Raw genomic sequence first — 13,166 nt, forward strand, 5'->3', positions numbered from 1 at the left:
ATGGAATTGACACCAACCCTGATACTGTTTTAAATGAGGTAACCCAACCCTGATACTGTTTTAAACGAGGTAACCCAACACTGATACTGTTTTAAACGAGGTAACCCAACCCTGATACTGTTTTAAACGAGGTAACCCAACCCTGATACTGTTTTAAACGAGGTAACCCAACCCTGATACTGTTTTAAACGAGGTAACACAACACTGATACTGTTTTAAACGAGGTAACCCAACCCTGATACTGTTTTAAACGAGGTAACCCAACCCTGATACTGTTTTAAATGAGGTAACCCAACCCTGATACTGTTTTAAACGAGGTAACACAACCCTGATACTGTTTTAAACGAGGTAACCCAACCCTGATACTGTTTTAAATGAGGTAACCCAACCCTGATACTGTTTTAAACGAGGTAACACAACACTGATACTGTTTTAAACGAGGTAAACCAACTCTGATACTGTTTTAAACAAGGTAACCCAACCCTGATACCGTTTTAAACGAGGTAACCCAACCCTGATACTGTTTTAAACGAGGTAAACCAACCCTGATACTGTTTTAAACGAGGTAACCCAACCCTGATACTGTTTTAAACGAGGTAACCCAACCCTGATACTGTTTTAAATGAGGTAACCCAACACTGATACTGTTTTAAACAAGGTAACATTAAGCATTTTCTAAGTGTCATATCACTTACTTCAAACTGCTAGGGTCCTTTTCATTCATCTTGCTCAGTAGATGTATGTAACTGTTAAACATCTGTTATCCTGTGTGATAACTTTCTTTCTTACTTCTTGTCTCTGTGTCTTTCTGTGTGCGTTTTCCGTGTGTGTGTGTGTGTGTGTGTGTGTGTGTGTGTGTGTGTGTGTGTGTGTGTGCGTTCCCCTGCATGCTCCTGCGTATGCGTGTGTCTCTGTGTCTCTCTGAATGTTCCAGGTGTTGGACTCGGAGCAGGACCCGGCTGAGCCCCCTCCAGAGGTAGAGGAGGATCTGGACCTAGAGAGTCTGGAGTTTGAGAACCCCAGTGACAGTGGACCAGAACTAGACGATGACGACAGTGTCCTCAGCACCCCGAAACCTAAACTCAAGTGAGTGGGAGGAGAGCTATCAGCGTGTGTATTTTGTGTGCCTTTGCCTCGTGTATTAAGTGATTTTTGCCCAGAGATATGGCTGTAGACTCTTGTAACACCATAGCAGTCTACACTACAGAAATATTTCAGGGTAATGAGTGACTCCAGTACTCTTTTCAGATGTATTTATTTCTGATGCTTTCTCTTTCAGGCCATATTTTGAGGGTCTCTCCCTCTCCAGTTCGCAGACAGATATTGGCAGCATCCACAGCAGCCGGAGTCACAGAGAACCACCAAGTCCGGTGAGAACAACAGACTTTGCCATTCACTATTCCCTGGCTGAGACTGTCACCCTCCCAGCCCAGGACCATAATATACCCTGGATGAGACTGTCACCCGCCCAGGACCATAATATACCCTGGATGAGACTGTCACCCTCCTAGGAACATAATATACCCTGGATGAGACTGTCACCCTCCCAGGACATAATATTCCCTGGCTGAGACTGTCACCCTCCCAGGACATAATATACCCTGGATGAGACTGTCACCCTCCCAGCTCAGGACCATAATATACCCTGGATGAGACTGTCACCCTCCCAGCTCAGGACCATAATATACCCTGGCTGAGACCGTCACCCTCCCAGCTCAGGACCATAGTATACCCTGGCTGAGACTGTCACCCTCCCAGGACCATAATATACCCTGGATGAGACTGTCACCCTCCCAGGACCATAATATACCCTGGATGAGACTGTCACCCTCCCAGGACCATAATATACCATGGCTGAGACTGTCACCCTCCCAGGACCATAATATGCCCTGGATGAGATCCATCAGACAACCTAGCTATTCTGTTCTAGCTATTCTGTTCTAGCTATACTGTCAGCTATACTGTTAGCTATACTGCTAGCTATACTGCTAGCTATACTGCTAGCTATACTGTTGTAGCTATACTGTTGTAGCTATACTGCTAGCTATACTGCTAGCTATACTGTTGTAGCTATACTGTTAGCTATACTGTTAACTATACTGTTAACTATACTGCCAGCTATACTGCTCTAGCTATACTACTACCTATACTGCTCTAGCTATACTGTTAGCTATACTGTTAGCTATACTGTTGTAGCTATACTGTTAGCTATACTGCTAGCTATACTTGTAGCTATAGTGTTGTAGCTATACTGTTGTAGCTATACTGTTGTAGCTATACTGCTAGCTATACTGTTAGCTATACTGCTAGCTATACTTTTAGCTATAGTGTTGTAGCTATACTGTTGTAGCTATACTGTTGTAGCTATAGTGTTATAGTGTTGTAGCTATAGTGTTGTAGCTATAGTGCTGTAGCTATAGTGTTGTAGCTATAGTGCTGTAGCTATAGTGTTGTAGCTATACTGTTGTAGCTATAGTGCTGTAGCTATAGTGCTGTAGCTATAGTGCTGTAGCTATAGTGCTGTAGCTATAGTGCTGTAGCTATAGTGTTGTAGCTATAGTGTTGTAGCTATAGTGTTGTAGCTATAGTGTTGTAGCTATAGTGTTAGCTATACTGTTGTAGCTATACTGTTAGCTATACTGCTAGCTATAGTGTTGTAGCTATACTGTTGTAGCTATACTGTTGTAGCTATACTGTTGTAGCTATAGTGTTATAGTGTTGTAGCTATAGTGCTGTAGCTATAGTGCTGTAGCTATAGTGTTGTAGCTATGGTGTTGTAGCTATAGTGCTGTAGCTATAGTGTTGTAGCTATAGTGTTGTAGCTATAGTGCTGTAGCTATAGTGTTGTAGCTATAGTGTTGTAGCTATAGTGCTGTAGCTATACTGTTGTAGCTATAGTGTTGTAGCTATACTGTTGTAGCTATAGTGTTGTAGCTATAGTGCTGTAGCTATAGTGCTGTAGCTATAGTGCAGTAGCTATAGTGCAGTAGCTATAGTGTTGTAGCTATAGTGTTGTAGCTATAGTGCTGTAGCTATAGTGCTATAGTGCTGTAGCTATAGTGTTGTAGCTATAGTGCTGTAGCTATAGTGCTGTAGCTATAGTGCTGTAGCTATAGTGCTATAGTGCTGTAGCTATAGTGTTGTAGCTATAGTGCTGTAGCTATAGTGCTATAGTGTTGTAGCTATAGTGTTGTAGCTATACTGTTGTAGCTATAGTGTTATAGTGTTGTAGCTATACTGTTGTAGCTATAGTGTTATAGTGTTGTAGCTATAGTGCTGTAGCTATACTGTTGTAGCTATAGTGCTGTAGCTATACTGTTGTAGCTATACAACTCCCTCGCAAATTGTAATCCTCCTCTCTTCCCTTTTCCCTCCAGATGGACCCAGACAAGACTACGAACAGAGGAGACAAGTTCCAGGTGGACAATGTCTCAGATAACGCTTCTCTTGTAAGTATCCTCAAACAACTGCCATCCATCCATTTGATGGTAGATACTGTATCACTATTATCCCCAGGTCACTGGGTCGTGGTCACTGTCGTTCTTATTGAAGTTATTTTTTTTATCTCACTCAACATTTTTATGCCAGTAAAGTACATGTCGGATTAAAACATTTCACGACAGACCTGATGAAAACAGAACATTTCTGTCGGTAAACTTTCCAAATGTCGACAAAACAAAATACGCTGGACAAGGTGGGATCTTTTTGTGTCTGTAAAATTAATAATGCGATTAAATTGCGGTGGATACTCCTTTATGCGCAAATATTGATATATATATATATATATTTTACCGTCATATCGAAGTAAACTTGGAGTCACTCGTTATGTTGTGATGAACTTTACAGGTTGGTGAAAAGTGTACGATGAGCTTCATGCTCCTTTCCAATCCGTTTGAGAAATGTAAAATGATCTCAGTCTTTAGTCCACAATAATCTCATAATGTAGGCTATACCCGCGCTGTATCTACGAGCTGATGGCTAGAGCACAGGAACCAACACCAGTGTAAACACATTCGCTATATAACACAACATTCATTGTGACAAAACCATCAGTGAAGTAGAATTTATTTATTTTTATTTACTGCAAAATGTATTTTTATGTGCACTATGTCATCATGCACTTTTATCCACACAAAAAAAAGACATTTGATGGAAACTCCTCTCTAGTGGGAAAATGTGCAAATTGTTTTCATGCAGATTGTAGAATATTCACATGAAAATCTGTCACCAATTGGATGGAAACCTAGCTAGTGAGAGTAACCTGTATAAATGACAAAAGAAACTAGATACTACCAACTGCCGTTGTGTCTCATCCCTGTCTTTGCACCGTCCCAGCAGGAGGAGCAACAAGAGGCAGTGACCCCCACGACAGAGTTGGAGATGGACAACATGGACACCTTCCTGGAGAAACTGCCCCCTACTGGCAAGATGAAGAAGACAGAGTCCCTCATCATCCCTTCCAATAGGTGGTAAATACTGGCTAACATCTTGCCCAAACCGGCTGTGCGCGTGTGCCATCGTGTGCAATTGTGCATAAATGTATTTTGCACCAAATGCGATCATGACACGTAGGTTAAAATATCAAAACAAACTCTGAACCAATGACATTAATTTGGGGACAGGTCGAAAAGCATTAAACATGTATGGTAATTTAGCTAGTTAGCTTGCACTTGCTAGCTAACGTTAATTTGTCCTATTTGGCTAGCTTGCTGTTGCTAGCTAATTTGTCCTGGGATATAAACATTGAGTTGTTATTTTACCTGAAATGCACAAGGTCCTCTACTCCGACAATTAATCCACACATAAAACGGTCAACAGAATTGTTTTTAGTCATCTCTCCTCCTTCCAGGTTTTTTCATTGTTTAAATGATATGGTGATCGCATCTAAACTTTCATTGTATTACCACGACTACCGGCAAAACAGTTCGTCTTTCTATCACCCACGTGGGTATAACCAATGAGGAGATGGCACGTGGGTACCTGCTTCTATAAACCAATGAGGAGATGACACGTGGGTACCTGCTTCTATAAACCAATGAGTAGATGGGAGAGGCAGGACTTGCAGCGCGATCTACGTCAGAAATAGGAACGACATCTATTTTAGCCCTTGGCGTCCCAGACGCTCGTTGGCGCGCGCAAACAGTGTGGGTGCAATAATTGAATAACATGGATTTCTACATTTATTTTGCGACGCACGCGACGTGTCCGGTCTGGTCAGCATGTAACTCTTTCAGTTAATCTTTCAATGATTCCTCGCATATTATCTCCTCCTTCTCAAGCGTATTGGAGTGAGACGGTCCATGGTCCCTCTCTTCAGACCTTCTTATCCAGTGTGTTTTGAGGAGGTGAGAAGACAAGGAATCGAGGAAAGATGAGAAAGAGCCTCTGATTCCCTCTCTCAAAACCTCTGCTAGATACAGCATCTTCTCACCTTCAGCTTGGTTCAGTCCACCTTGGTAGGAAAGAAAGGTGGCGACGGCATTTATTTTTCTCTCTAATCCACTCTCACCCTCTCTGGGATTATTAAAGTATGACAGGTCCACACTCACCATCTCTCCATCTATCCGACCATGCTCTCTGGGATTATTAAAGTATGACAGGTCCACACTCACCATCTCTCCATCCAGCCGACCATGATCTCTGGGATTATTAAAGTATGACAGGTCCACACTCACCATCTCTCCATCCAGCCGACCATGTTCTCTGGGATTATTAAAGTATGACAGGTCCACTCTCACCCTCTCTCCATCCAGCCTACCATGCTCTCTGGGATTATTAAAGTATGACAGGTCCACTCTCACCCTCTCTCCATCCAACCGACCATGCTCTCTGGGATTATTAAAGTATGACAGGTCCACACTCACCATCTCTCCATCCAGCCGACCATGCTCTCTGGGATTATTAAAGTATGACAGGTCCACTCTCACCCTCTCTCCATCCAGCCGACCATGCTCTCTGGGATTATTAAAGTATGACGGGTCCACTCTCACCATCCCTCCATCCAGCCGACCATGCTCTCTGGGATTATTAAAGTATGACAGGTCCACTCTCACCATCCCTCCATCCAGCCGAACATGCTCTCTGGGATTATTAAAGTATGACAGGTCCACACTCACCATCTCTACATCCAGCCGACCATGATCTCTGGGATTATTAAAGTATGACAGGTCCACACTCACCATCTCTCCATCCAGCCGACCATGATCTCTGGGGTTATTAAAGTATGACAGGTCCACTCTCACCCTCTCTCCATCCAGCCGACCATGCTCTCTGGGATTATTAAAGTATGACAGGTCCACACTCTCCATCTCTCCATCCAGCCGACCATGACCTCTGGAATTATTAAAGTATGACAGGTCCACACTTACCATCTCTCCATCCAGCCGACCGTGCTCTCTGGGATTATTAAAGTATGACAGGTCCACACTCACCATCTCTCCATCATTCCAGATGACCGTGATCTCTGGGATTATTAAAATATGACATGTCCACACTCACCATTATTAAAGTATGACGGGTCACATTATTAAAGAAGCTTACTTCATTTTTTATTTAATTTAAATGTATTTTTACCGCATCGGGGTAGCATATACAAACGTTTCGTCTTAACAGTCTTCTTCAGGTTGTAGGTTCCTTGCTCTGGAGAATTCCCTCACACCTCCCAACCTTTTGTCTTCCATAATGTCTAGCTCAAACACCACATGTCCTTCTCTCTTTTCTCCAATTGAAGAAACAATAGCTCTTTTCCCCTCTTTCCTATGGCTGTTTCTAGGATGACATTTCTGGTGGGCAGACAGAACTTTTGTCTTTCTGAGCTAATATCCTGGATTTTTTTTGTTTAACATGACTCGACCAGAATCATTTGGGTGGCAACGCCCTAACCCGCATCCCCCCCTTAGAGCCGGCCCTGCTCTCTACTCATTTAGGGTCACACCTCACGCCCGTCTACCTGTGTCATTCCATACTCCCTAATTCAAATCCATCATCTTCCTTTTTTTCCCTCCTCTACCTGAAGAAAACAAGCCCCCTTTTCCTCCCTTCTGTCCTCACTTTAGTGTTCTGGTGTCTTCTCCAGGCAGGAAGCTAAGTTGGCGGGGAGGAGAGGGAGAAGTACTTCCCTAAAGGAGCGCCAGCCCAACAGACCACAGAATGAGAGAGCCAACAGCCTGGATAACGAACGCTTGCTCGACACACGCTGCCATCTACAGGTAGGAGGAGCACACTGCAAGCAAAACAGATCAGTGGCCACTTTAAACAATGCCACTTAATATAATGTTTACATACCCTACATTACTCATCCCATATGTATATACTGTACTCTATACCATCTACTGCATCTTGCCATCTTTATGTAATACATGTATCACTAGCCACTTTAAACTATGCCACTTTATGTTTATATACCATATTTTACTCATCTCATATGTATAGACTGTACTCTATACCATCTACTGCATCTTGCCTATGCCGTTCTGTACCATCACTCATTCATATATCTTTATGTACGTATTCTTTATCCCTTTACACTTGTGTGTATAAGGTAGTAGTTGTGGAATTGTTAGGTTAGATTACTAGTTGGTTATTACTGCATTGTCGGAAATAGAAGCACAAGCATTTCGCTACACTCGCAATCTGCTAACCATGTGTATGTGACAAGTAAGATTTGATTTGATTTGATCAGTGGCTGTATGTATCAAGAATCACAACGTAGGAGTGCTGATGTAGGATCAGTTCTTGCCTTTTTAGATCACAATACATAACATTACTAGATTAGCACAGTGAAGCAGAGGGGCATGCTGGTCTATAATTCTCTGAGAGGCTCTGTCTAAGTGCTAGCCTCGTTGTTAGAAAGGTGGGCCAGTAACCAGATGGTTTCTGGTTTGAATCCAGAGGAGAACCAGCTGCTCCTTCTCATTGAAGCCACGGTAGTTCAAGGCCGACTGCGGTACTGCAGGCATTGTTTGCAGAAAACAAGATACCCCATTAGAGTGAATGGGAAAAATGTCAATCTTCGTGGGAATAAAAATATGTTTTGAAGACTAGCATGGTACCAATAATTGCTTCTAATACACCAGATGTATGTCCTTGAACCGATAATTTTTTAAATCGCACACAGAAGAAGTTGTAAGGATAATTTAGTTGCTAATGGCAGCCTGCAGTACCCGGGTCGCTCTTCAACTTGAGTTACTCAATGAGAGGGGACACTGAGCTAGCCTGCAAAGTCACTTCCCGTGGCTCTGTGGCTGATTGGCTCCAGGGGCGTGGCTCTGCGGCTGATCGGCTCCAGGGGCGTGGCTCTGTGGCTGATTGGCTCCAGGGGCGTGGCTCTGTGGCTGATCGTCTCCAGGGGCGTAGCTCTGCGGCTGATTGGCTCCAGGGGCGTGGCTCTGCTGCTGATCGGCTCCAGGGGCGTGGCTCTGTGGCTGATCGTCTCCAGGGGCGTAGCTCTGGCTGTTCGGCTCCAGGGGCGTAGCTCTGGCTGTTCGGCTCCAGGGGCGTAGCTCTGTGGCTGATCGCCTCCAGGGGCGTGGCTCTGTGGCTGATCGTCTCCAGGGGCGTGGCTCTGTGGCTGATCGTCTCCAGGGGCGTGGCTCTGCGGCTGATCGGCTCCAGGGGCGTGGCTCTGCGGCTGATCGGCTCCAGGGGCGTGGCTCTGCGGCTGATCGGCTCCAGGGGCGTGGCTCTGCGGCTGACCGGCTCCAGGGGCGTGGCTCTGCGGCTGACCGGCTCCAGGGGCGTGGCTCTGCGGCTGACCGGCTCCAGGGGCGTGGCTCTGTGGCTGATCGGCTCCAGGGGCGTGGCTCTGCGGCTGACCGGCTCCAGGGGCGTGGCTCTGCGGCTGACCGGCTCCAGGGGCGTGGCTCTGTGGCTGATCGGCTCCAGGGGCGTGGCTCTGTGGCTGATCGGCTCCAGGGGCGTGGCTCTGCGGCTGATCGGCTCCAGGGGCGTGGCTCTGCGGCTGATCGGCTCCAGGGGCGTGGCTCTGCGGCTGACCGGCTCCAGGGGCGTGGCTCTGCGGCTGATCGGCTCCAGGGGCGTGGCTCTGTGGCTGATCGTCTCCAGGGGCGTGGCTCTTCCAGTGTCTGCATCTCGGCTGTGTGTGATGAATTTCTATTTCGATGCACAATATTTTTTTTTTATTATTTTCTATCTATTCTATAAGTGTATTCCCCCTCCACAGATCCCCAGGAAGACCGTGTATGACCAGCTGAACCACATCCTGGTGTCTGACCACCATCTACCTGACAGCATCATCCTCATCAACACATCTGATTGGCAGGGCCAGGTAAGAGACAGAAAGTGATATACAGGAAGTGACCGGTTCAGTGACCCCTCTCTGGTCTGTCTCCATGACGACCAGAAGGAAAAACAATAGATACAATTATGAATTACTCAACTTCTCTTTACACCGTCGTATTCTCACATTTCCACATTATATTTTTCTCTGTCCATTTTTATTTTTTTATTTTCCCTTTCTCAAACTGTTCGCTTGCCTGCAAACAATGCCTTCGGGGTGTCTTTGTTACTTCCTGTTGAATGGGGAACGAGGGAGAGCTCGGTTTGTTGTTGGAAAGTCTATTGAAGAAGTTTGGTTTGGTTACTAGCTATCTACATTTTGAGTTTAGATCCAGTGACATGGTTAGCATCAGTTGCTGGGACCGCTACTATCTGTCCAGTGATCCTGCTGACCAAGGCTGGGTCTGAGGAGCTGTTTGGCGTAGCAGCTAGCCTAGCTGCTAGCTAGCTGCCTATCAAGCTAGTAGGGTTTTCTTGAGGGCTTGAACGCAGCCCGCGACACGGTTAGCCATTGTGACTGGGACCGAGGATTGTCCCGGTTCTTGAGGCTGTCTAGATCCCTGCTGTTTGTTGTTGTTTTAAATCTTCCCTGCAACCTGTCCTGTCTGGAACTGAGAGGAGTAACCTACGTTGCTATCATGACATTGACCAAAGACGGCGGAATTTCCGTTGAGGACAGTGGTGTCTCTCTGTCACAGGTGAAGGATCTTTTTAAATGAAAATAGTTCTACAAGTAGTTGTTACAACTACAGGAAAATAGCTTTGAGTGTTTTGTTCAAAATACTGGTGGATTCAACTAATAAAAGAAATGACGACCTGACCAGAGAGGTCCAGGACCTGAAGAACAGTTTGCAGTTCTCCCAGGGTCAGAACGATGAGTTGAAACAGGAGAACGGCAAGATGACAGCAATCTGGAAGTCATTGAGAGAGGACATCAGTTCTGTGTGTGAATCCATGATAACAATGACGGAGAAATCCGATTATCTCGAGGGACAATCAAGGCGGAACAACATGGTTGTGGACGGAATTGCAGAATCTCCACATGAGACCTGGACGGAGTCTGAGGACAAAGTGAGGGAAATGATCTTGGAGAAACTGAAGATGGATCACAGGAAGATTGAGGTGGAGCGCGCCCACAGTACTTGAGAGCCCACCACGGGCCCGGGTGACAGGCCCGGGTGACAGGCCCGGGCTCAAATAAGCAAAGAGAAACAACAGTCCATCATTACTTTAAGACATGAAGGTCAGTCAATTTGGAAAATTTCAAGAACTTTTAAAGTTACATAAAGTGCAGTTGCAAAAACCATCAAGCACTATGATGAAACTGGCTCTCATGAGGACCAACACAGGAAAGGAAGACCATGAGTTACCTCTGCTGCAGAGGATGAGTTCATTAGAGTTACCAGCCTCAGTAATTGCAGCCTAAATAAATGTCTCACAGAATTCATGTAACAGACACATCTCAACATCAACTGTTCAGAGGAGACTGTGAATCAGGCCTTCGTGGTAGAATTGCTGCAAAGAAACCACTACTAAAGGACACCAATAAGAAGAAGAGACTTGCTTGGGCCAAGAAACACGAGCAATGGACATTAGACCGGTGGAAATCTGTCCTTTGGTCTGATAAGTCCAAATGTTCGATTTTTGGTTCTTTGTGAGACGCAGAGTAGGTGAACGGATGATCTCTGCATGTGTAGTTCCCACCGTGAAGCATGGAGGAGGAGGTGTGATGGTGTGGGGGTGCTTTGCTGGTGACACTGTCAGTGATTTTCTTTTTTATTCAAAGCACATTTAACCAGCATGGCTACCACAGCATTCTGCAGCGATACTCCATCCCATCTGGATTGTGCTTAGTGGGACTATAATTTGTTTTACAACAGGACAATGACCCAACACACCTCCAGGCTGTGTAAAGGCTATTTTGACCAAGAAGGAGAGTGATGAGTGCTGCATCAAATGACATGGCCTCCACAATCACCCGACCTCAACCCAGTTGAGATGGTTTGGGATGAGATGGACCGCAGAGTGAAGGAAAAGCAGCCAACAAGTGCTCAGCATATGTGGGAACTCCTTCAAGACTGTTGGAAAAGCATTCCAGGTGAAGCTGGTTAAGGGAATGTGTTGGTCAATTTCTTCAACAGATGATCAGGTCTATATAATTATCAAACATACATTAGTAATGGAAAGGAAACACAGACTCTTTGTTGAAGTACTAAAATACTCCTTTTAGTAATACAATTGTAGGCAGAAGTTGATACAGAGTACAGTATAACAGTATATGATAGCTCTCCCCAGGCTATGCAAAATGTCTAAGACATGTAACTCATATAGCCTCTCCCAGTCCTCCTTGCGTGTGTTTCCCTGGCAACAGCATTTTAATAAATCTCACCTCCCCCTGACAGCAGCAACCGTCTTGTCAGCAATTAAAAGCTCAGAAGTGGGTTTAACGGAAACTTGACCTTTCATCACAAGTATAGAGTCATAACAAGGTGAACGAGTCTAAGCATCTTCTGCCTGGTGGCTGTTTTCATCAGGCCTGCGGCAGCCTTGTGTTCTTAGACAACCAGTGGTATTCTCAGAACCTCAGATAGCCACGGTGGGGCCCAGACAGGAGGAGTATGAACGTAGGCTGGTTTCTACCTTCTGATAGTGTCTGAAGGGCACAACACTCAAAACAGGTGTTAATACACACACGGAGGTCTCCTAGAAGAGGAGACCTTACACTTTATCATAACACCATTTTTTAACCCTTTAAAAGGTTTGAGGCCTTGGTTTAACCCTTCAAATGCCCAGTGTGTGAAAAGCTTTCATCAAGGCTTTGGGGCTTCCGAGTGGCGCTGCGGTCTAAGGCACTGCATCTCAGTGCTAGAGGCGTCACTACAGACCCTGGTTCGATTCCAGGCTGTATTACAACCGGCCGTGATTGGGAGTCCCATAGGGCGGTGCACAATTGGCCCAGCGTCGTCCGGGTTTGACCGTGGTAGGCCGTCATTGTAAATAAGAATATGTTCTTAACTGACTTGCCTAGTTAAATAAATGTTCAATTAATTTACATTTAAAAAAAGGCAAAGGGTGGCTGCTTTGAAGAATCTAAAATCTAAAATATATTTTGATTTCATTAACACTTTTTTGGTTAATATATATTCCATATGTGTTATTTGATAGTTTTGATGTCTTCACTATTATTCTACAAAGTAGAAAATAGTAAAAATATAGAAAAACCCTTGAATGAGTAGGTGTGTCCAAACTTTTGACTCGTACCGTATGTAAATAAAGTTTTTCTGTTTATTATTTTTAATACATTTGCAAATATTTCAAAAACCTGTTTTCGCTTTGCTTTGTAATGCAGCAGGGAGGAGAGAGAGACAACGGGTGCTAGTCACTTGCAGTCTTTAAAAAAACATTTTTTTTAACACAGCGCAGCAAGTCAGAGAACGGCCCGGCACATTCAAATCAAATCAAATGTATTTATAAAGCCCTTCTTACATCAGCTGATATCTTAAAGTGCTGTACAGAAACCCAGCCTAAAACCCCAAACAGCAAGCAATGCAGGTGTAGAAGCACGGTGGCTAGGAAAAACTGCCTAGAAAGGCCAAAACCTAGGAAGAAACCTAGAGAGGAACCAGGCTATGAGGGATGGCCAGTCCTCTTCAATCAAATCAATTGCTGGTCGGACTCCCTCTTGTCATTTGTGTGTCTTAATTATTCAATCAAACCGTGTGCTTAAAGCATCAGACAAGCTCAGTGAATATAGTTGATTTGATTAAAACACATACGATGTGTCAATATATGGAAAAAATACAGGTTTTTGGAAAACTCTGTTTATTAAGTTTTACAGACAAGACAAAGCAATATAAATAATATACTCA

At 44.6% G+C, this 13,166-nt stretch overlaps 1 protein-coding gene across 4 annotated transcripts in view; it reads left to right on the forward strand.

Annotated features, from left to right (window-relative positions):
- Positions 1-13,166, forward strand: part of pacs2 (phosphofurin acidic cluster sorting protein 2) — a 113,982-nt gene that overhangs the window by 81,245 nt on the left and 19,571 nt on the right. For 3 of the 4 annotated variants that reach the window (XM_071366842.1, XM_071366844.1, XM_071366845.1), the window contains 6 exons: positions 935-1,086; positions 1,280-1,370; positions 3,378-3,449; positions 4,336-4,469; positions 7,076-7,208; positions 9,182-9,286. In XM_071366842.1, the coding sequence (XP_071222943.1) occupies positions 935-1,086; positions 1,280-1,370; positions 3,378-3,449; positions 4,336-4,469; positions 7,076-7,208; positions 9,182-9,286 (687 nt within the window). The remainder of the gene's footprint in view (positions 1-934; positions 1,087-1,279; positions 1,371-3,377; positions 3,450-4,335; positions 4,470-7,075; positions 7,209-9,181; positions 9,287-13,166) is intronic. The other variant, XM_071366843.1, reaches the window with a different exon arrangement.

Source organism: Salvelinus alpinus, chromosome 25 (genome assembly GCF_045679555.1).
Source record: "Salvelinus alpinus chromosome 25, SLU_Salpinus.1, whole genome shotgun sequence".
Taxonomy (NCBI): Eukaryota; Metazoa; Chordata; class Actinopteri; order Salmoniformes; family Salmonidae; genus Salvelinus; species Salvelinus alpinus.